This window comes from Semicossyphus pulcher, unplaced genomic scaffold (genome assembly GCF_022749685.1).
Source record: "Semicossyphus pulcher isolate SPU_LCO1_2020_fin unplaced genomic scaffold, fSemPul1.0.p SCAF_7, whole genome shotgun sequence".
NCBI classification, from domain to species: domain Eukaryota; kingdom Metazoa; phylum Chordata; class Actinopteri; order Labriformes; family Labridae; genus Semicossyphus; species Semicossyphus pulcher.
Window position 1 is genome coordinate 2,283,208 of NW_027211748.1, and position 25,167 is coordinate 2,308,374.

Below are 25,167 nucleotides of genomic sequence, written 5' to 3' on the forward strand. Positions count from 1 at the left end.
AGAGTGAATCTTTACAAATCAGTAAAACTAATCATTTTTTAGCATGAAGCACATTGATTTCAAACATTCTACTTGATATATGTTTCTCACACAGATTATAAGTTCTTCATTCTGATAATATATTTCACTTTCACCTTCAAGATGGTTTTACAGGCTCTAAGAATTTTTCCATCAGTAGTCAGTAATCCAGAAGGTGAGGGACGACATCTGGTACTGGTTTATTTAGATCAAGCAAAAAACAATAATTATAATAATAACTTTATTTATACAGCACTTTATCAAAAACAAGCTACAAGTGCTTTCCAATTAAAACAAGGCATATAGTGAAAGCATACTGTATACTGAGTTTGCCTGCCTGAGATCTCCAGGCAGGGAGTTCCACAGCTGTGGGGCGCGAACTGCAAAGGCTCCGTCACCTTTAGTGACCAGTGGAGATTTAGTAACCATTAGTAGTGCCCAGGCTGGAGCCTGGCCACTTAAGGCTTTAAAGGAAACAGCAAACACAGAAATCCACCTTGTGATGATAAAGTCATGATGGAAGAACGAATCTATTCATGGAACAACCATCTAACACTGTGAAGAGATATGTTATGTCACACATGTTTGTCTGGTGATACAGTTACAATATGATGTCATTCTTCCAACAGTTTTTATCATAAATCATGGGGTGTCATGTTATTTAAAATTCTGTGCTCACACAATCAGAGCAGGAGGCATGTGGCTCCTTCCCCAGACACACAAGAAAATAATGATGCATTTTTATAGAATCCATCATTTATATTCAAAGACAGCTGAGGATCATTTTAAGACTTCACTTAATGTTTTTTTGTCGCTCATTTAAAGGTTTGTTTGGATTTTTTGAAGTGGGGTTGTATGAGGTACTTCTCTATAGTCAGTGTAACTTCAAAAACTCTGCACTATCCCTTTAAAGTCTGAGGGTTAATATTGTGTATTTATTCAGAGATCCTCGTGTGAATTATCTGTGCTGCTCTGGTTACTGAAAATGATCAATATTCACTTTTACACTGGCCTCTACACTGCTGTCAATTTTCTTAATAACAGCTTCATCTTGTCTGCTTCATCCAAAAAATCTAATGGCATAAATTCACATAAAACATCCCACAATTTAAATTATTTTAGAGAACATAGATCATTATTATTAGTTATTATAATTAAAAATGGAGAATATATAACAACATAAATGTGTGACGTGTCTGTTGAGACTAAACAAAGTGCTCTGAGTCACAGCTGGAACAACAGCCTGACCTTTGTGTGCTTAGGTTTGACAGTTATTCCCATTAAAGGAGATTTGACAAAACGACAAGCAGAAATCATGAAATCAGCAAACAAGATGCAGTTTGTCTTTATATTTTAAATAACAGAGCTCAAAGCAGCTCCAAAATAATAGTGATGGAGGTGATACTTCATTGTGTTCAGCATTATATGTGAGGAGGTGACCTTCAGGTCGGTCGTCATTGTTGGTCTCTGCGCTACATTCAGTTAAAACTCACGGTTCAGATCACATCAAGGTTTTGACTCATAAAGTAATTCACTAAATAACTTGTGTTGCAGCTTCACAATGCATCTTAAATCTCAAAGCATGTCATCACTCCACTTCAGAGTGCTGTATTTCATACCATGATAGTTAAACGTTGCAATGTGTTTTTTATGCATGTAGAGCCGTGTGGCCTGATCAACTATGACCATGGATCAGCTCTGTTCAGTTACATCTGTAGCTCAGTGGACAGATTCATACAGACAACAGGAGATAGAAAAACAAGTAGAGAGAGGGAGAGGAGTCCATGAGTGTGTACAGCAGCAGATATGATTCTCTTCTCAGTGGTTATTAGACTCATAAAAAACTGTTGGCAGCTTATCAACACTTCCTCTCTTGCAGCAGACGAGCTCTGTGGGTTTCAGCTCTGCAGCCTTCTCACCGTTAACTGAGGCTTTTCACATTAAGAACACAATGACAGTTACAACATTTGAATGTGGTTGAAGAAGAAAACAAAGAATCATTCCAGGAAGTTTAGTCTGCGCTCAGTTCTCATTGTCTCAGCTTTGATCTGTGTTATTAATGTGTGAGAGAAACAGCAGAAATAATGAACTCAGAGCTGAGACACTGAAGAAGGGAGACACGTTCAGCCCCTGCAGTCTGCTCTCACACTGCTTATTAGCTCGTAGTATGTTGGTGGAAAATAAATAACAATAATAATAAAACAGAAACAGCAGAAACAAACAAATATTGATGTTTTGTCACAGCCAACAGTGTCTCATACTGTGTGTGTGTTTTTAAATGCATATTTGGCTGTTTCCTTTATGCTGCATGTATACATACATATATATATATATATATATATATATATATATATATATATGTCTGCATGAGACGCATCGGGCTTACATCTAAATGTATTATGAACCCATAACCATCATTAATTCAGAGCTGTGCCTGGTGATGTGCCTTTTCATGTAATATATCATTATTCATATGTTTATTGATTATTTATATTCCCTTTTCAGATTTTTAGAACATGAAACAATTGTAATATGTTGGTGTTTCTGGAGTCCTCAGTCATCGCCTGTTAAGCTCAGCAGTTACATCGCGTGTCATCCCCTCTCTCTCTCAGCTGACACTCTCCACTGTCCTCTCTCTCTAAATAAAGGCAGAAAAGGCCGAAAAAAGTACATTTAAAGAAACAAAAAAGGTTTTGCCCTCAAAGTGTTTTTTAAATGACCATGACTCCTCGACTATAATTTGTACAAAAATATCAACAATATGTTGCACATTTGTTATCATTGGTTAGATCAACACAACATAAAAGCAGAAGCATAAAATACGGAGACAAACATCTCTCCTTGTTGTTTCACCCCCTGAAAAAAGAAACTGCTGTATTCTTTCTCACTGTCGGTCTCATAATCTGGTTATTGTTGATGACAAAGATCATCACATCTGTCACAGTGGTCTGTCCATCTTAGTCAGAGTCACCTCTGTAACCCCACTAACACACTGATCTGCTGTGAATGAGGTTGTAGCTTCAGTTTGATCAGTGTAGCAGTCTGTACTACACACGGCCGTCATTATATGGCACATAATTGTGGCTTTAAGCTTTTTAAAGCCTCACTTCTATTGTCCCCTGACTTACAAACATCTTATTATGTATAAAGATTACACTATGCAGATTTTTTTTATTCTTTAAGGGCGACAGTTAAAAGGACGTTTCTCCAGCCTGACCCCAACTTGTAACATAATACAACATATATGGAGATGTGGGTTTATTTATTCATTGGCTTTACATTTATTTTTATTTTTATTGTAATATGTGAATTAATAATTATACATTTTGAATTTCTTTGCAAAGCAGTTTATGATTCTGTATTGAAACATAAAAGACAGTCTATGCAAAGTCACGACGTATACCAAAGCATTTAATCTCAAACTGTAATAATATGAAAAACATGAAGCCTTCAGCTCCACTGATGAAGCCACTAATGGTTTCAGAGCAGTTGAAGCGAACGGCTTTACATCCACACTGACACAATAGTTAAAGAGACTCAACAATGAATCTGGTGGCAATCCACACACTGACTCATTCTAAGTTTATCTTTGTCTTATCTTTGTTGAGCTTCTTGGTCCTTGTTTAGGTGTATGCTCATGTTCATATCTACCTGTACATTTATTCTGAGCAGTGTGTGAAAATATATCGACAGCTTCGTACAACTCTTTGATTTTTCAGTCCATCAAGTGTCTGTCAACACTCAGCATTTGATATTAAAAAGAAATACAAGAACAGGTAAAACACTGAATAATACAATATATACCAGAAAGTGAACGATTATACAAATGAAGTTTATTAAGCAGAGATAATGTACAGAATCAGATTAGCACTATACTACAAAATCTGCTCTTAGTAATGCAAACTTACAGTGTATCAGTAAACATGGAACAATCATTGCATATATATTCATGATTTACATTTTTAACTGATAATCAAAGTGATACATGAGATGGATTTATGAGATGATGGTGAGAAAAGGTGAGCAGAAAATAGTCAGCATGTGTGCAGTTGGTGGACGGTCACTTGTTTCTGAGGATGGTCAGCACAAAGAGTCCACAGCAGTACACCAGACTCTTCACTATCAGCAGCGTGTACAGCAGCAGGAGCAGCTTCACCTGGTACTGAGACGGGACAGAAGAGGCTGGTGGAAGTGATGGTGGAAGTGATGGTGGAAGTGAGGGTGAGGGTCCTGGTGTTGAAAGCGTAGAACCTTCTGAAACAGGAAAGGAGTTATAAAAAATGTCAGCTCTCTGCTCCTCTCCTCTCTCTGACATCATCACCAAATGAAGCTGAATCAGTGCTGAACACAGTCACCAAGCCTTCATTACCTGTTTCTGTCTGCGCCTCCACCCTGCCGCCCTCATGCTGCACGTAGCAGCGGTATTCATACGAGCTTATCTCTTGCTGATGGATGGACAAGATGGAGGCAGTACATCCAGACTCTCTGAGCTTCAGCAGCCGTCCGTCAGCAGAGGGCAGCTCCTGCAGACATCCATTCTCCTTTTGTCTTTTCCAGGAGAACTGGACCAGAGGAGGAAACATGGCTGAGGCCACACACAGCAGGGAGCTCTTCCCCTCCAGGTGGGCTCTGGGTGCTGCCGGGTACACGCTCACCACGGGCTTCACCACCTGCTCATCTGAAGTTTGATCGAGCGACAAGTAGCACACACACATTCACAATCACAATCAGGTTTATTGCCAAGTAAACGTTTACACATACAAGGAAAACAATGAACATAGAAACAGAGTAAAAAGTACAAAGCTAGTAAACAGCAGTATTGTTACTGTCAAGGATCTTAAAGAAAAGATCAAATAAACAATAAAAATATGAAAAACAATATTATATAAAATATGTGTATTCACACAGTCACCAGCAGCTTCCAGCACTGCATTCAGTCTGATCCTGAAAACTACATGGACTGTGGTCTCTAAATCACGCATCAACACAGCTCCAATTTTAGATCATGAACTGTATTAATCTCTTAGCAAACACATTTATTATTTAATGTCACATATGGTATATGTGAAACACAAGCATGATAATAGTAATTAGTCATTATTACAATATATCAACATGTTGTACACTTACTTTGCTCTAAGCATCAATATTCTTTAAGATTTTCAAATTAAAACATTTATATAAAACATTACTAAAATATGATTATTAAAAATGAAAGAACATTTTATTAAAAATAAAATGTTTAAGGTATCAAATAATGACAAAATACAATTTAATATATTCATGAAATGTATTTTCTGAGAATATAAACATTTCTTTCTGTAATAGTGATATTGTGCTCATTATTATTAGTTACATATTGACCTTGACAGAAAACATGATCATTTCACTAACATTAAATATTTACAGGTTAATACTAAAGAAACAAATCAATACAACAATCATTTCATAATGATTTTCATTAACAGTATTTTAATTATGTTATGAAATGTGAATAAAGTTTACTGTGATTTTTAATATGAAATAAAGTTTTAAATGATTCCCGAGCAGAGTTTTAAATATAAAATCACGTTAAGATTATAAAGTCTGTAAAAGTATTGATATTTTAACATTTGTGCCTTTCTTTGTGAAGCTATAGAAATATATAAATGAGAAAAGGCGTGGTAGTTTTATTTATAGACATATAAATACCAGTTGTGAAGTTAATTTTAGAGTCTCAGAATGATTGAATATTTTTTTACAACATATTTCAAGATATGAGCTTTTTTTTTTTTGTTACCAAAGAACAGTAGTTGCTGAATAACAGAACATTAAATAGTGATATCTGTAACATTGCTTATATCAGACTCAGACTATGAACCAGTTTTATCGGCTGCAGAATAAAGAACATCCTGAGCTGTTTCACATTTGAACATCTTTTCACAGGTTAGGAACATTTTTAGTCACAATAGCTGCATGGCTGCAGAAAATATCCACCAATTATACACATTTAACATGGAATGTCTCAAGCAGCAAAAACGAATTAAAAACACATTTCAGACTTGTTCAATAAACAACTGAAGACAATAAATGTTTATTCTTACCTGTAACAAACAGTCTCGTTCCAGAGCCAAAGATGAGGTAGTACCAGCTGCCTCCCCCCACAGTGAAAACAACTGATACAAAAACCTGTGTGCTGCTGAACAAATTGTGAACCAGGATCAGATTACAGCTCATGTCTTCCTCTGATGTTCATGTCGACATAAATGTCTCTTCTTTGATATTTTCCTAGCAGTGTTCCTCTATTGATGCTAATGTCTGTTGGTCCACTTCTTTAGTCCACATGGATTGGACTGGAGCCAAAGGATGGATGAATGGATTCATATGAAACGTTGTACAGACGTTCTTGGTCTCCTGAGGATGAAATGAATCACCTTGTTGATTCTGACGTTTCGTGTAGCGCCACCTTCAGTTGGAGCATGAGGATGAACTGAGCATTCATTTTCCATGTTGTTATTTTGTTAGTTGGTCTTTTCTTTTATTGCACGTCTTGTTCATGGATCTAATGATGCTGCATGTTGTGTTGTACAGATTGTAAAGTCCTTAGAGGCAAATGTATGATTTGTAATATTGACCGTGTAAATTAAACCACTAGAAAGTTCACTTTACCTGTCAGTCAGGCTCAGCTGTATTTTGTGTTTAGTGTTATAAGCAATTGTTGGTGTAAGGTGGCAGTCTGAATGAACAACAAGTGATGCTGATGCACGAGGCGCTGAGCGACGCGCAGCGTGGGTCGCTGAATGAAGCACAGCGCGAGACACAGAGTGTTGTTAATGACAAAGCACACAACACACACACCGTTGCACACACCGTTGCACACACAGACACACACACAGACACATACACAGACACACACACAGACACACACAGATCTGCAGACAGTGAACAGGTGAAGGAGCAGACTGGGAAAGATGTCACCTCTCAGAGCGAGTTCAGACTCTGGTAAAGGAGCTGGCTGGACAGACTGCCACCAGGGTGGCTGAGGCTGTGTTGGATGTGGAGGAGGACAGTGTGATGGAGGAGGATTTATTAAAAATAGCTATCAAAAGAAAAACTCCAGAAACTAAAGTTACCAGTGCAAAGATGACAAAAGTGTCAATAAAGACCCACAGCGCTCCTCCTCTCAGCCAGAGGAAGCCACACAGGACACACACAGCTCACACACTGACACACAACAGCACTCATACAGCTCACACACTGACACACAACAGCACTCATACAGCTCACACACTGACACACACACCTTGCAGGACTCACAGGACACACAGCTCACTCACAGCTCTCAGGTGAGCACACAGGAGAGTGACTGACTCTGAGAACATGCAGGCAGAAACACACAGTGGTTACCCTTTCTCCAGAATCCGATCGTTTCTTAAGATCACAAAGGGTTTGAGGGCTGTGAAGGTGGAGGAACATTTTCCAGACCTGCAGCTGTTTCATGACTCCATCAAGTTTTTCTTGAGGAAGTCAGGAAGGCTTGGGCAGCCGTCTTTCACTGACCCGGAGACTTACCGGCTGAAGAAACTGTTGGTGAAAGTGCGGGCACAGATAGATAAAGATGATTAAAGATGTTTCCTCTCTTCTTTTTTCGTTGCCCTTGTTGTTGTTGTTGTTGTTGTTTACATGCAGCCTTATCATGTGTGATGTAAAGATCGGCTCTTTAAACATTAACGGTGCGAGAGAAGATGTAAAGAGAGCTGCTCTCTTCTCTCTTATTCAGTCTAAAGGGTTAACTGTGGTTTTCCTTCAGGAGACCCACAGCACTCCTGATAATGAGACAGAGTGGAGGAGGGAGTGGAGGGGGGAGCTGTTCCTCAGCCACAGGAGCAGTAACAGTGCAGGTGTGGGGATCCTTTTCTCTACAGGCTTTTTACCTGTTTCCTGCTCTGTGGAAGAGACCGTTCCCGGCCGGATGTTAAAAGTCCGTGCTGTCTTTGAGAGTGTGAGGATGGTCTTCATTAATGTCTACGCTCCCACCGTTGGGTTAGACAGAGTGCTTTTTCTAGATGTATTGAAGGATGTTCTTGCTAACTGCAGCAGTGACGAGTTCCTGTTCCTGGGAGGTGATTTTAACTGTACAGAGAACCCTCAGTTAGACAGGAACCATCAGGAACCACACGCTGCTTCTAGTCGTGCTCTTTTAAAACTTGTTGAAGGGTTTGAACTCTGTGATGTGTGGAGACGTTTTTATCCTGCTCAGAGACAGTTTACCTGGGTTCACAGCAGAGATAACTGTCTGTCTTTAGCCAGACTGGACAGACTGTCCTGTTTCAAACATCATTTCAGTGTTTGTAAAGGTGTTTCCATCAGTCCAGTGGGTTTCACTGATCATTCTATGGTACATTGTGTGTTGTCTATTAAAAATGTTAAATGTAAGAGTGCGTACTGGCACTTTAACACCTCTCTGTTATCTGATCGCATGTTTGAAAAAGCCTTTAAGTCTTTCTGGAGTCATGTCAGAGAAACACAGTCTGATTTTAGCTCTTTACAGCAGTGGTGGGATGTAGGCAAAGCTCAGATCCAGCAGCTTTGTCTACAGTACACTTTCAATGTCACAAAGGACATGGCCCAGTCTATTAGAGCTCTGGGGAGAGAAGTGGTGGAGTTTCAACATCTAGCAGACTCCACAGAAGGTCGAGAACATATTCAAGTTCTCAAAGGAAAAAAATCAGCTCTGTCTGACCTCCTGGGTATCTCTGCTCAGGGCGCTCTGGCCCGCTCACGTTTCCAGCACATCGTTGAGATGGACGCTCCCTCTCACTTCTTCTTTGGTCTGGAGCGTAAAAATGGACAGAAGAGACTGATGCACTCTCTGCTGTCTGACACCGGACAGCTGCAGCATGACTCTGCTGAGATCCGTCAGTGTGTGACAGACTTCTACAGAGGACTTTATAAAGCTGAGCTCCAGGAGGAGCTTGAGGTGGCCACGTCCTTCTTCAAGGGTCTGCCTCAGGTCTGTGAGGGGGACAATGTGGAGCTGGAGGCTCTGCTCTCTGCTCAGGAGCTGCAGGAGGCCCTGCAGAGCGGGAAGGCTCCGGGGATAGACGGCCTCCCTGCTGATTTTTATAAGACTTTCTGGCCCGTGCTGGGTGAAGATTTGTTGTGTGTCCTCAGAGACAGTTTGAGTAAGGGGCGGCTGCCTCTGAGCTGCAGGAGAGCTGTCCTCACCCTGCTCCCAAAGAAAGGAGACCTGCAGGATATTAAGAACTGGAGGCCCGTGTCCTTACTGTGTACAGATTATAAACTGTTGTCGAAGGTGTTGGCCATGAGGCTAAAGAAAGTGATGGAGCAGGTCATTCACAGAGACCAGACGTACTGCGTACCCAGCAGGTTGATAACTGACAACATCGCTCTGATTCGGGACGTTTTGGACCTCTCTGGTTCTTTGGGCTGTGAGCTTGGTCTGATTTCTCTGGACCAAGAAAAGGCTTGGACCGGTTGAACACCAATACTTGTGGCGGACGCTGCAAGCTTTTGGGTTCAGCTCTGGTCTTATAGCCAAGATCAGGGTCTTATACCATGACATTGAGAGTGTACTGAAGGTTAACGGTGCTTTAGGTGCTCCCTTTAAAGTCCTGAGGGGCGTCAGACAGGGCTACTCCCTGTCAGGGATGTTATATTCTCTGGCCATAGAGCCTCTTTTACACAGACTGAGGTCACAGCTGTCTGGTTTCTCTTTTCCAGGTCTTAAAAAACCCTTGTTTCTGTCTGCATATGCTGATGATGTTATTGTCTTTGTTAAAAAACAGGAGGACATTAATGTACTGTATCAAACTGTTGACTTTGGTCACATCTCCTCAGCGAAAGTCAACTGGCTGAAAAGCGAGTCTTTAGCTGTGGGGGGTGGGCTGAGCAGGAAGCTAGTGTTATCAGTAGGCCTGGGTTGGGAGAGAGGAGGACTGAGGTATCTGGGAGTTTATCTCGGAGACGAATCCTTTCTTTCCAAGAACTGGGAGAACCTTCTGGAAAAGGTCCAGGCCAAGCTGGACAAATGGAAATGGATTTTACCAAAAATGTCGTTTAAAGGTCGTGTCCTTGTTATCAATAACCTTGTGTCCTCCATGTTGTGGCATCGTTTAGCGTGTGTGGACCCTCCTGCTGTCCAAGGTGCAGGCAGTCCTGGTGGATTTCTTCTGGGACCGCCTTCACTGGGTCCCGCAGAGCGTCCTCTTCCTGCCTAAGGATGAAGGAGGCCACGGACTGGTACAAATGGCGAGCAGAGGAGCTGCTTTCAGGCTCCAATTCATTCAGAGACTGCTGTCTGGACCTGAAGACCTGGTCTGGAGACCTGTGTCTCCAGCCATTCTGGAGCACTGTGGTGGACTGGGACTAGCAGAGTCGCTGTTTTTAATGGAGCTGAGTGGATTTAAGCTGAACAATCTGCCGGTTTTCTATTGAGGACTGTTTAAAGTGTGGATTCTGTTTAAAAAAGAGAGAAAGACTTGCTGTGACTCTGTTCTTTGGCTTCTGAAGGAGCCGGTGGTCTACGGGACTCGGCTCAGGTGTGAAGCAGGGCCGTCCCTGCTTCAGAGACTATGTGAGGCCGGGATTGTTACACTGGGCCGGGTGATGGACTTGTGCGGCCCCTCTCTGGACAATGCGGCAGGTCTGGCCTCCCGTATCGAGGTCAGGTCTGTCAGGATCATCAGCCACCTGCTGGCAGGCTGGAAACATCAGCTGACAGACTTGGAGAGGGATTTAGCTGCTGCACACGGTGCAGGGCTGAAAGCAGCCGATGACTCTGATCCTTTTCCTGAGCTTAAAATGTTTCCTGTGTTTGAATGTGCTGATGATTTCATGTTGAATGTGAACAGTGAGTACACACTGAGGACTATGACAGGTAAAAGTATGTATCATTTATTGGTTAAAGTTCTGAACCAGCGTAAGCTGGCGGGTCAGGTGGACACTCCTTGGAGAGCTCACCTGGTCCTCACACAGGCTCAGAGGCCTGAGTGGAGAGCACTGTATAAAGCACCGTTAACCAGGAGGGTGGGAGATCTACAGTGGAGGCTTCTGCACGCTGTGCTTCCTGTTAATGCTTTTGTGTGATTAATCCAGATGTTAGGTGTGATTGTCCTTTCTGTGCTCAGAGGGAAACTGTGTTTCATTGTTTCCTAGAGTGTGCACGTCTCTCTGCTCTGTTTCACCTGCTGAGCACTTTGTTTTCTATGTTTCGTGAGGTTTTCTCACATCAAACATGCATTCTGTGTCACAGGTACAATAAGAAAACTAGATCTAAATGTCAGCTGTTAAACTTCCTGATAGGTCAGGCCAAAATGGCCATTTATATCAGCAGGAGAAACCAACTAGAGAGTTCTCTGGACACTGATGTCAGACTGATTTTCTGTCGGATGTTGACAGCTCGGCTGAGGACAGATTTTAATTTCTTCAATCTAACACAAAACTTAGATCAGTTTAAAGATACATGGTGTCTGAGTGATGTGCTGTGTTCAGTGGAGGAGAATAAGCTGCTGTTTGGACATTTACTGGGTTAATTTTGACTTAACTGTATATTTTGCAAGGTGATTATTTCTGTCGGAATTTGAGCAACTTACTGCTGTTTGTTTTGGATCTGTGAGCAAATAAAGGTGGTTTGAAAAATCAAAAAAAAAAAAAATAAATCTCTGTCGCTCTCCCACTCTCTCTCTCTCTCTCTCTCTCTCTCTCTCTCTCTCTCTCTGTCATATTAATGCAGCTCATTAACTCTGTATCTTCTGGTCCCATTGGCAAATGGACTGTACTTATATAGCTTAGTCTTTGCAACCAATCAAAGCTGCTTTTACACTACATATCACATTCACCCATTCACACACACATTTATACACTGATGGCAGAGGCTGCTACAACTGTCAATCAACTGTCAATCAGATATCACATTCATACCAGTTGGCTATGCCACCTGGAGCAATTTGGGGTTCAGAACCTCCGACCTTCCGATTGAAAGACGACCGACTCTACCACTGAGCCACATCCGCCCATTAACATTACTAACCATATATCTTCCCGGGAGTTCTTGTGCTCCCTTGTCTTGAAGGTTCCTGGGGATCGTTGCTGCAGACCATCTGTTGCTGTGGACCTGCTCGACTGCAACAACTACTAACATCAGTCTTCCCCATAGTATCATTATTGTTGCTGCTAATGCTAATAGTAGACCTGTTAACTCCAACCGTTACAATTACTATTACTACAGCCTTTATCATTACTCTGCTTCTCACGCTAATTTATTTTTTCGCAAATTTTCACACTAGTGTACCACGATTATTGGCATTGTAACCATAAGTATGTATTACCTGTTGTTGTTCATGTAACAAGAACATATGTTGTTGTTGCTCTCTTTGCCCGTCTCTATCCTGCATCTCCTTCTATCCCATTCTCGGCCCATCCAGTCGAGGCAGATGGCTGTTCAACATGAGTCTGGTTCTGCTCGAGGTTTCTGCCTGTTAAAAGGACGTTTTTCTGCCAATGTGCTGAATATTGCTAAGCGCTACTCATGGTGATTCATGTTGGGCCTCTCTTTAAATAACATAACAAAGAGTCGGTCTAGACCTGCTCTTTCTGTAAAGTGTCTCGAGATAACTCTGGTTATGATTTGGCGCTGTACTAATTAAATTTGATTGATTTGATTGATTGATTGAAGTTACAGCAGTGCATTCAGCGAGTGATGCAAGAAATCTGACCTCTTCCTGTCTTCCTCCTTTCATTGTTTCCTGATTGCTTCAGATAATATTTACTTTAAATATAGTAGATCATCTATACGCTGAGAGTGATGAAGATCATCTATACACTGAGAGTGATGAAGATCATCTATACGCTGAGAGAGTGATGAAGATCATCTATACACTGAGAGAGTGATGAAGATCATCTATACGCTGAGAGAGTGATGAAGATCATCTATACGCTGAGAGAGTGATGAAGATCATCTTTACACTGAGAGGGTAATAAAAAATATAATGTGAATAAAACTAATTCACATTTTCGTCTGAAGACTGAGACTGAATCTAAAATAGTTGCCAAAGTGAACACTTGAACATGAACACTGCTTCATAACGTTTTCAGGCCAACATCATCATCACAATTTCATTGTGATATGAGGGTAATCAGAATAAAAGCATCACTATAGTTAATCAGTAAATCTAAAATGTGTTTTTAACTCATGAGCACAAATATTTTGATTTAATCGTACTCATGTTTGCTTTTGTAAGAAGTGTTATCAATGGTCAGTATGATGCATATGATTTGCCTTTCAGTCCAGTGATTTTAAATTAAAATAAAAGACAATTATTTTGAGAAATCACAGACACATTTCAGAAACAATCAGTCTCGGTATCGTTCAAATTGTAACAAAAAGTATTGGAATCGTATCGAATTAAAAAAGTTTGATATCGCCCATCCCTAAAGGCCACGTTACGCTGGCATTGTGGACGCGTTAGCTTCCAAACACCGTGTGCAATACATCCGTATTGCATTTCCCTTCCCCTACTGGACCCTTTACTCAGACCTTTAGCTGGCCCCAGCAATACACAGGGAATTGTGTATTTCCACTGGACAGACGCGTTAGCTCGCGAGGACCTTGAGAAATAAGTCCGTATCACGTCTCAGTTACCCTCACCGGAGGCAGAGAGACGCCAGCCTGACAGGGAGTCGAGGTGTTCAACCTGCTGTTAGCCGGCCTTCAGGGATATATACAACCAGGGTGACCCCGGACGCGGTAGCTCGCGAGGACTGCAAGCAATACATCGGAATAGGGATACGTACTCTGACGGCAGGGGGATCATTCCCCATATGGAATATGTAAAGGGGTGGAGAGATAGTCTCAATACGATATCATCTATCAATGAGAGGATGATGAGGATCATCTCCTCACTGTTTAATTGGAACACACACAGAGCCTCAACAGAAGCCTTCATGATACTTGTAACTCTGAGGAGTTTGATGTGTCTAAGATGTGTTCATGTTTGTTTTTTCATTGCATCTGTCTGTGTGACAACCAGTGATGCCTACTGCCACAACTGATGACCAGTCGAACTTCAATTACACAAAGACCCCCTCCCCCCCAGTGAAAATCTAGTATAAAACATTTCTAACACATCTATGTGCTGTTTTCATCAACATGTTGAAGACATTTCTGAAGCCATGTAAAAAGTCAACAGTCATGGCTGAGTCTGTCAGAAACATTCAGACAGGCATGGGGTCATACGTCACATGTGTCAGGAACCAATCATGGTAATGTGTGTGGGGTTGCTATGGAGAAATGAGTTGCATCATGGGAAATGTTTCACCTTTACCTTTAACTTGTCAAAGGGGGGCGATTCAGGCTGAGCTTTTTCTTATAGCAACCAAACAATCAACAAGTGATTAGTATAGAGAGGGAGGAAGGACTTTATTCCAGCAGCAAAATGAAGCACAATATTTTTATCTGTCAAATGGATTAAGAAACAAATATTTTAGTAATATTTTTTGTGTAATATTTTGTTAATCTAATTTTTCATCCACAGTCTGTTTTCATTTAGTTATGACTTATTTTTGTGTCTTTATTTTGTTACATTGTGTTTCTGATTTTGTCCTGTTTTGTCCTCATTGTGGGCACAACAATAAACCTGCTGGAATATCTGAGAATATAAATAAAGACATGATAATAAATATAATTCTGACACAAGTAAAAAAGTGAACTCAGTTTGTTCTGTTTGTAAAGGAGGTGAACTATGTGAACCTGGGCAGTGGTTTCTGCTGTCTTCCTGTCACGAACATTATCTGACATCTGTTCATCTGCTGGTTTTTGTTCAGGCTGCTCGCATCATTTCTCACTGTGGGAACAGAACAGGAGCAGTAGTAGGAGGCTGAATGAGAGAGTTTAACCTTCTGGATCTGCAACTCACAGCCGTTCTGTTTATTCACAGCTGAGAAATCATCTTTCTGAGGATGATTGTAGACATTCTTGTTTATGCGACCATCACTCTTATCAATATACAGAATCCATTTAAATGTTTCTGTGTCTTTCTTCTGGTACCAGTGTACATAGTCATCATCACACTGGTTTGTGCCTCCACAGCTGAAGGAGACTTTTTCTGCAACTTTCCTGGTCAATGATAAACTGTCCTGTTTGAGCTCTGCTGCCATGGCAACCAGCGCTGTAAAGAGACAGATAGATGGAGGTTAGTGTGATGGTAATTGTTCAGCCCTATCACTTAATAATGACACTTATATTCAACAGTACATAGTTAAATAGTTAAATACATTAATGTCACTTCAAGGAGACAGGGTTGGTTTGTTGAAGGGTGAGTTTGTTGGCTCCTGATTGGCTGGAAACACTCCCCTGAACACACACAGCACAGAGCTGCAGCTGGGAGGAGAAGCATTTTGTGCAGCAGTGTTTCCTCTGGTGAACCTGAGAAGAACCAGGACGAGCTGTGAGATCAGACGAGGGCCTCGTGGTTTCTAACAGGTCCTCAGACCTCCCATCAGCCCCTGCAGCAGGCAGATCAGGCCTTGTTGATGATTGACAGCTTGTTTAAAGCTGCTGTGTGGTTTCAGAAGAGTCTGAGGTTTAAAGGGGAGAGGGGGCGGAGCCGAGGAGTTTACAGAGTTAGAATGACTACAGGTGCATAAGAAAGACGACAATTACAAACAGTTATTTTAAAAGTGAAAATATTTAATTCAAGGCAGAAACATTTATTTTGTATCTTTGATGTAGAAAGTTTAAAGTCTGTGTTCAATCTTTAAACGTCTGTTTCTGAAGAGAAGACAAAGTCAGTCAGCAGACGTGATTCATTTATTATTAAAGTTTTAATCTTTGCTTTGAAATGATTCTTTTCACAGACTTCTCTGTTTCTCTGAAGTGATTCATTGACGAGTTTCTTTGTCTCCATTTGAATCTGACAGCAGACAAAAAATCGGACTCACAATGAAGCAGAAATCAAATGTTAGCACAAACACAATCAGGCTGCTGGTGAACACAGTAACAAAGACACTGACCTGTGATAGTCCAAATCCACAAAACTCACAGTCTCACATCTTATTTTGTATTCTGTTGTTCATCTCTTCATTAGTGTAGCGGTAACTACCTTTTTGGATTAGGAATTTACTCTCGTTGAAAGGGGCACCACCTCCGATTAGGGGGAAAATAAACAGATAGGATTACAGGAAAATGTATCAGTCTCGTTATGTTTTTAGTAAGATCTGAACACATTGACCATAGTTCTGTTATGACCAATATAGGCAGACAACGACTTTGATCAGAAGACCTTTTATTTATAATAAAATGATGATTACTAAGTGGATAAGTGAGCATACAATGAATATAAAACACTTAAAGAAAATTGATACCTGGTTATGAACTAAAGTACTAACTTGGCGATAGTGATAAAGAATATGATTTGATTTAGTTTATGGCGGATAAATGGACGGGTCGGATATCACTTAGATCTCTAAATTTGGAATGGTGAAATTTCAAAACATTATACGCTACATCAACTTTTGATCACAGCAGTGTCGGGTGTTTTATGCCCACTTGTTGCAGCGTTGTCAGAGGGCTTCTCCGGTGGGGTCCAGCTGTAGTTTGTTCCAGTCGGCGGCGTCAAGGGCTCCGCAACGGGTCTCCACCCGGTGAAAGGCAGTCACTGCCAGTCGACGAATGCAGCAGTTGTCTCGGCTGTGTCATTCATGGCCGGCAAACACTCCAACCATTTAGTGAATGCACAGGTGACAGTGAGGAAGTACTTGTTACCTCTGGCTGATCTGGTCAGAGGTCCCACCCAGTCGATTTGGAGGTCCGACCAGGGGAAAGAGATGCCCCTTCGTTGTAAGGGGGCCCTATGGAGCGGGTTTGACGGCTGAAACTGGCAACAGACCAAACAGCCTTTGATGTAATCTGCTACGTCATTTCTCATGTGTGGCCAATAGGCGACTTATCTGAGTGTTGTGTAGGTTGCCTTGATGCCTCTGTGGCCTGCACAGGGTGAGTTATGGGCATGCATTAGCATCACCCCCCTGTGGTTCTGAGGCACCACAAACGCAGAAGAAGTGTGTGGTTCAGAAACATAAACCAAGAGACCCTTGATCACCCGCAAGCGAGAACGTGAGTCAAAGAGTTGTTTCAACTCAGGGACCGAATCGAGGTCCGCGGCAGAGAGAGGGTGGGCTGAAGGATCCAAGATATGGAGGAACATGCGATGGACTGCCGGGTCAAGCTTCTGAAGGGACACGAGGTCTGGATCAGAGAATGTAGGCGCCACCGAGTGGCCAACAGATGCGGCTGGGGTGGCGTGGGCCGCAGTAGCTGGGTCCGAGCACGGCATAGCTGCTGCACGGGACTGAGTGACAGCGCAGACCATTGGTTCGGGAGGGCAGGGAGGGAAATCAGGCCCAACCAAAGAATCCACCTGGGTTCCCTCAAGACTGATACCATTTACTACCTGTGGGCAGTATTCATCTGAAGTCGAGGGGCCGCTCAACACACATAAGAACAACTCGTGTTTCAAATGTTCTTCTGAAGGCCATGTGAGTGTTGGTCCTTCATCGCCCTCTTTGGCCTCTGGTTGGTCAAGCGGGACACAATAAGATGTGGTTCCAGCATCTTCAGCTGCCAAGGTATAGCATTGAGGTCCAATGTTTTGGGACAAGGACATAGGCAGAGTTACCTGTGCCCATATCTTTAAGCATTTAAAGTCGATTAGGGGCTCGAAACGGTTGAGGAGGTCTTTACCGATAAGAAGAGGGATATTATTAAGAGGCAGGATTAATATTTTGCACTTGGGATACATAGCCAGGTAGCATACCTTCAGTCAAGTCCACCAACGCGACTTCTAAGTTATCGAAGGAGTCACCGGGGTCAGAAAATTCAGACACGGCTGAGTCTGCCCTTGCGGTTTCATAAGGTGCAGCCATTTTGGATGGTTTGGTTAACAAGCTTGATTTATTATGTTCAACTTATCAAAAGAGAGGAATTAAATTATAGCAAACCAGTGTGTTAACCTTGCACGTGATTGTTAGTAGTTCAGATAAGTTTTTGTTGTTAATTGGTTAAGGGTTTGTGCTGAAGGGGTTTATTCAAACGCAGCTTGAATGTCATTCATATAATCACGCTGATTCACTTAGCAAGTGAGTGATTTACATAAAGTAGTGTGGTGCTATTAGAGTGGTAAGTCTTTAAAACGTTTCAAAGTTTCAGAATTAAATGTTAAGGACCTATGTTATTGCGTCCGGATATGACACTCTAATGTTAGGATAATGTACTACTGAGGAGTACATGCACTGAAGATCAACCACAAGACAATTTATCAGAAGTGAGGGAAGAGATTAATAATTGTGAGCCCTATGATAGCTTTGGGGATTTTAATTATTTTTGCTTGCTGTGGTATGAGTTGATAAAACACAAGAGTCAATTGTAATAGCTCTCTGTTAGTAGTTGAGACAAAAATATGCAAAGCGAAAGAACAATCATCAAAGTGGAAGGCAATCTTTAGCAAAATTGTAAATTTGGAAGCATCAATTTAAGATTGTATCGTATACATGCAGGATTATAAGGATTATAATTGCAATAATGTGAGTAATTAGTTGCAATGTTTAGATGCACAAGTCTTACATTCACAAAGTTCACTTTGTTAGCATTCAATTGAGTGAATCCAATCACTTTGTTCCCATTCAATGTTTGAAGGAGGGAAAAAGCAAACAAAAAAAACAATTCAAACTCTATTAACCAAATCAGCCACCAGGGGATGACAATTTTCTGAGTTCTTAATTCTACAAAACCACTGAAAGCGGAAGAGAGCCTCTGGGGTGGTGACGTCGGTGATGACGCGTGTAGCACCGCCCACTGACGGACTTCTCCTGTTCAGGTGAAACTCGATTAGAATCTCTCAGGACACCGAGGGAGAAACGTCTCAGCAAGGCTTCAGCAGCCTTCTGAGCAATAAACAATTAGACACCGTGGTCTAAGTAAAGCTCCCAGCGGGAGTAACATCAAGTGCCCACAAGCACTCAATCTCTCTGCTATAAACCCAGGGGGGTACTTTGCTCTCAAGCAACAACAGACGCAGAGAATATAACCTCTTACTGCCCAGGCAGATGCTAACAAGTTAGGTAGCTAAGCTAACAGGCTAGCGCAGAGGGACTGAGGCAGGCTAATTCTCCGGAACACGCGGATAAATTCCCCGACACTCAGGGCAGATTCAACTACTGGAACACGCACTAGCAGAACCTAACAAGGCCTTAAAATAAGCGTATCAACACGCTTCGCATGCAATTTCTGATGATTAGCACAAGCTAATAGGGCCGTAGCCTAGATACTGCCTTCTTCCACAACTCTTTATTGGCGATCGGTGCACCCGCTCTGAGCACACCGCCCCCAACTAGACTGGAGAATCGCTGACAGCGCAGCAATTTCATACATCGAACAATCAAGCAATAACAAAAGCAAAACGGACGTCTCCGTATCAATTCACTTACAATTAAAACACAGCGTTTAAATAAGTAATATGAGAGTTTATCAGAGTTAGAAATGCTCACACACAACCAGCAACAAAATGTCAATAATGTCACAGAGTGTCAAGCAGCACACACAGTCACGTCAGCGGACAGCAAGAAGGAATTTCACTCATTAAGTTTTGATAAAGTATGATAAAGCATATTAACTAACTGGGGAGGACTACTAGAGGTGTTTACTATCAGTCAAAGATTTGTCTGTGTATACAAGTAAATTGCAGAAACCCGGTGTAACTATTCGCCTCACACGGGGCACCAAAATATATAGCTGTAACTACCTTCTTGGATTAGGAATTTACTCTCGTTGAAAGGGGCACCACCTCCGATTAGGGGGAAAATAAACAGATAGGATTACAGGAAAATGTATCAGTCTCGTTATGTTTTTAGTAAGATCTGAACACATTGACCATAGTTCTGTTATGACAAATATAGGCAGACAATGACTTTGATCAGTAAATGAAGACCTTTTATTTATAATAAAATGATGATTAATAAGTGAATAAGTGAGCATACAATGACTATAAAACACTTAAAGAAAATTGTTACTTGGTTATTAACTAAAGTACTAACTTGGCGATAGTGTTAAAGAATATGATTTGATTTAGTTTATAGCGGATAAACGGACGGGTCGGGTATCACTAAGATCTCTAAATTTGGAATGGTGAAATTTCAAAACATTATACGCTACATCAACTTTTGATCACAGCAGTGTCGGGTGTTTTATGCCCACTTGTTGCAGCGTTGTCAGACGGCTTCTCCGGTGGGGTCCAGCTGTAGTTCGCTCCAGTCGGCGGCGTCAAGGGCTCCGCAACGGGTCTCCACCCGGTGAAAGGCCGTCACTGCCGGTCGACGAATGCAAGGATCAATGTTATTTTAGCTGGCCCGAGCATCCACCACGGTGGATCGGTAGAAGTCTCTGGTTAACTGCCTGGGCAAAAACACGCTGGTCCCGCGTTCAGTGCTGGTAGTCAAAAGCCGAAGGCGGACAAAAACTTCTTAATTAACTCGTTTAAATAACTTAAAAGTAATCTCGCCGGCCAAACGATAATACCTTCAAACTATAAAAGCGGGCTTTACTGATGTAGAAAAAGAAAGAAAATCAAGCTTGCTGAGCTGGATACAATTACGCGTGACTTTGACGGTCGAGAAGTTAAGAAAAGTACGAAACAAAAGAAAGTCCGGAGAAAATAATTAAGGTTAAGAGGAATATATATGGCTCTTTGGTGGACCGTGAAAACCAAAGGGAAAAAGAAAAAGAAGCGCGGACAAAAGAAAGTTTGTGGTTTTATCAATGTTGTGACTCGTCACTTTGTGGGCGGTCTCTGGCTCTCATCTTACCTCCGCAAACTTTCTTCGTTTAAAATAAAGGAAATTTCCTATATAATCACGTAGTTACTCGTTTACTTAATTTTCGCACAAAGTTACATATTCTTTATCACTTGTCAACACTAGATGTTAAGCAGTTGTTTTTGAAAACGCATATTAAATGAAAATAGAAACATAATCATGAACACAAGATAACTACGGCAAACATACTTTATAAGCATTATAGATTATTAAATGGTGCATGCAATTCCTAATTAATTGGTTGCCGGATCTAACTTTAGCGTTACTACACAAAAAGAAATAGGGGTTAAATGACTCGTCTTAATAAAGATCTCTGGATTATTAATTCACAGACGTATTTCAACATGTCCACTGGATGGCAGTATGACCACACGGTAGAAGTTACAGTATAATTGTAATTTTATATCTCAGTAAAAATATAACGTACAGAAGCGGGAATTTAACCATTTTGCAGGGAAACACAAATTGAGTAACATGAACTTGTTTCCTGAATGATTGGACCACAAGTTTACCTTAATTCAGAACTGATAAAAAAAAAGTACTTCAGAACACACACAAGAATGCTCTTAAATTTATGACTAGCGTCTGTTTTCACAGTGAGATTAGGAGAGAGGAGGAGGTGTTGGGTGTGTTTATGTTGAGATGAGAGAGAGAGGAGAGACAGATAAAACATAGGAAAGGCAACCATTGTTATTCAGTGTCCTTATCAACCAATTCTTGTTGATTCGCCTTTTGGTCTTGTCAGAGGGTACAGTCTTCTCATTAGAATGTTTATGTGTTAATCCATTTGATTGTGAACAAAGACAATTCTACCCAGGCTCGACCAAAGAGGTATGAGGGTCGTTGTTGATTCACCCCTTTATCTCCTAAAGGGTGGTTTCTTGAAGTGTCCGAGGATTTGATAGTCCACTGGGAAATGTTACTTTTATCACCTTTATGACTTTGAGTGTAAAACCACTGAGAAGGTTCCAGGATGTCTGGTAAACATCCTCCCGGTGTTAATCCAAAGGTCCATTAGTTGGAAGGGAATGCATTTAGAGTTAACACTCACCGATAAATGGTTATCAGTTTTGCAGTTTTGCAAGTGAGGTCCACCTCTGTCCTCGCTACATTAGAGCTTCTTGATGTTTCACTGAGTGAAATATTCAAACCAACACTCAGTCACACTGCACATTTCTGCATGTCAGCTGCATCATTTTAGAGACATTGGCCCAAAAATCCTGCACCACAGATTTAGCTGTAAACCTTGATTAATTGATTGATTGATTGAAGTTTGCCAATTAATTATATTGTTTAATTCATGCAAGATAGGCCTTCTGTCATGTTGACACTTTGTTTCTGTGAACGTATGAATAGAGCGTGGATTGAAATGTTGCTGCCTCAAGGAATTGTGGGACCTGATCTTTGTTTCTGTCTGATGTTTGTGTGAAGATCTTTATGACACACATTAAACTGCAATGAAAACACTCATAAAACACTAATTATCCCACTATTGCTTCCTTATGTTTTAAATGTCATTTACACAAAGGACAAAACATGAACAACAAAAATACTCTATCAAATGTGTTTTTACACTTCAAATATTTTATGCTCCATAAATATTTTGGTCTAATCTGATTATGTTGTTGCAGTGTCTTTATGTAAAGTATCAATATGAACATTTATTTATTTGTATGAATATTGAATTTTGATCAAGAAAATAATATTTTCTCTGCTGCTGGGGTTCATTGAACGATCTAAAGAAAAACTAAAGAGTTCTTGTTCACTTCCGTTATTATCCAAACAGGTTGTGTTATGTCTGGAGTTATTGACTCAAATATCATAAACAAATTAACATGAGAATATTTAATTTAAATGCTGATATTACAAATAAATACACAGCTAACTGTTGTCACCAGTTGATAACAGTTGACACTTAAATAAAGTTAAACACACAAGTGACCTGTTGTAGTTTTCATTCATATATACTGATTGAGTTTCTCCTCTATAGAAGTTGATATCAAAGACAAACCTGTATCTACATTTTCAGCTGTTTTCAGGACACAACCAAATGTCCTGACTGAGTGAAAACTAAATGAACTCTGATTTATTTCATAATAATATCATAGAAGATTTTATACAACATGTATTGAATTGTCTTCATGTAGTTCCCTGCAGTTATCAGCTGGTATTACAGTGTATATAACAATACTGCTGTCTGTTCAGTGCAGATTAAAACCTTCACACTGCCTCCCCCTAGTGTCTGCACACACACTGTTCCGAACTCTACTGCTACTTTCAATAGGACTACAACTGCTTCTACTACCATTATTAATGCTATATTACTGTTTCTAGACTCTGCCTTTCACATTTGTTTATGTAGGATGTGTGTAATTATTGGCTTTATTCTTTTAATTTCACTTCTTCTTTTGTCTTTTGTTTCTGATTCCTTAATGAAGTAAAATGACTTAAAAAAACAAGCTTGGTAGCCACATGCTAACGGCTAATTTACAGCACGCTGCGCAAGCCTCTTCATGTGACTGGCTGTCCCATCCACACCACACTTTCAAAACTGTGAATAAGAACAACCTCCTCCAAATCTGACGCACTTATGCTCACAAAGGCTCTTGCTGCAACTTTATTTACAACTCCACTTCTGTCACCTTAATCCTGTCCCTGTGGACTTCCTCTTTACCTCACCACAATAAACAGCACGAGAATACAGCAATACCTCTGTACCCTACCCAAATCCTCCCATCCGATCAAAAACAGGTTTGAAACTTGCTCTGTTCAACACCCGGTCACTTAACAATGAAAGCCTCATTCTCAATGAATTTGTTATTGACAATAAATTTGATTTTCTCTGTCTCACTGAAACCTGGCATAAACCCTGGACTACTTCACACTCAACTAAACCACCCCCAATCAATACTATTATCTGGACAAACCATGCCCTGGATTTGCTGTCCTCCACCGCCAACATTAAAAAAACATTCTCACTAATATCCTTCCCCCATCCTCATTTAAAATTCCTGACCTTCAAACTCTCTGGCCCTAAACCCCTGGTCATTTCAATTATATACCACCCCCCCAAACCTAACCCTGTCTTTCTTTCCTTTATTTATAGGACAGTTGAAAAGAGACAGGAAATGTGGTGAGTAGAGATTGGACCATTTAAATCCGGCTTCAGAACCCACCACAGCACAGGAACTGCCCTTCTCAAAGTCACCAACGGCCTCCACCTCTCCTCTGACATCCACCCAATCCTCATCCTTCTTAACCTCAGTGCCGCCTTCGACACCATCAATCACTCCATTCTCCTCATCCGCCTTGAATCCTCCCTCAGTCTCACCGGCACTGCCTTCTCCTGGTTCAAATCGTATCTCTCCAACTGCCACCAGTTTATCAGCATCAACAAATCCACCTCTAACACAGTCCCTCTCTCTCAAGGCATCCCCCAAGGTTCAGTGCTCGGTCCCCTCCTCTTCATCCTCTACATGCTTCCCCTTGGTCAAATCATATGCCACCATGGCCTCCATTTTCACTGTTATACCGATGACACCCAGCTCTACATCTCCACGAAGTCCATCACTGCTGCCACTCACTCCACCATCACAAACTGCCTCATAGACATCAAAACCTGGATGCAAGCTAACTTCACTCATCAAATCCTGCCCAGACTTCTGATGGCTCCTCTGTTCCTGCTTCCACTTACATCCGCAACCTAGGTGTCATCTTCGACGTCACGTCAACCACATCCCCAAAACTGCCTTCTAACATCTGAAAAACATTGCCCGTCTTTGCCCCTCCCTCTCCCCCTCAGCCTCTGAAACACTCAGCACGCCTTCATCGCCTCACGACTGGACTACTTCAATAGCATCCTTTATGGCACATTCTCCAAAATCCTCAACAAACTACAATACCTCTAAAACTCTGCTCACCCACTCTCTCACCAGAGACCTCCTCAACCTCCATCCTGCCTTTGAGTACCTTTTAAAGCACTATATAAATAAAACACATTATTATTATTACTATTATGATATGTACAGTGGCCATGTGGTCATATCAGTCCACATTTGCAAGTTTCTACAGTCTGAATGTAGCAGCCAGTCCCTCCTTTAGTGAATGAGTGCTGGGTGCCAAGCACCAATGAGCGGTTAGTGTCACGGTTCATTGTTCACAAAAATGTGAGGACCCAGATGCAGACTTATATGATTTAATAAAATTAAAGTCCAACTGAAGATCCAACAAAAACATGCGAAAACACAAGGAGCCGGGTAATTAAAAATCCAAAATAATACACAG

At 41.2% G+C, this 25,167-nt stretch overlaps 1 protein-coding gene across 1 annotated transcript; it reads right to left on the reverse strand.

Moving 5' to 3' along the window:
• Positions 1 to 3,826: 3,826 nt before the first annotated feature.
• On the reverse strand, positions 3,827 to 15,413 carry LOC138612138 (M1-specific T cell receptor beta chain-like). Its single transcript, XM_069685451.1, has 5 exons — positions 15,377 to 15,413; positions 14,877 to 15,185; positions 6,102 to 6,152; positions 4,388 to 4,696; positions 3,827 to 4,272 (listed from the first exon to the last, which is right to left on the reverse strand). The coding sequence occupies exons 1-5, from the start codon at positions 15,411 to 15,413 to the stop codon at positions 4,079 to 4,081; spliced, it is 900 nt and encodes a 299-aa protein (XP_069541552.1). The 3' UTR covers positions 3,827 to 4,078.
• Between the last annotated feature and the right edge of the window lie 9,754 nt (positions 15,414 to 25,167).

Bases quoted from the DNA above. Each gene is read 5' to 3' on its own strand.
- LOC138612138 (XM_069685451.1), bottom strand. From the start codon at position 15,413: ATGCTTCTCCTCCCAGCTGCAGCTCTGTGCTGTGTGT. The intron at 6,153-14,876 runs GTTCTGTTCCCA...CTGTGGGGGGAG, and splicing joins AGCCTCCTACTACTGCTCCT to GCAGCTGGTACTACCTCATC. The intron at 4,697-6,101 runs GTAAGAATAAAC...ATCAAACTTCAG, and splicing joins AACGAGACTGTTTGTTACAG to ATGAGCAGGTGGTGAAGCCC.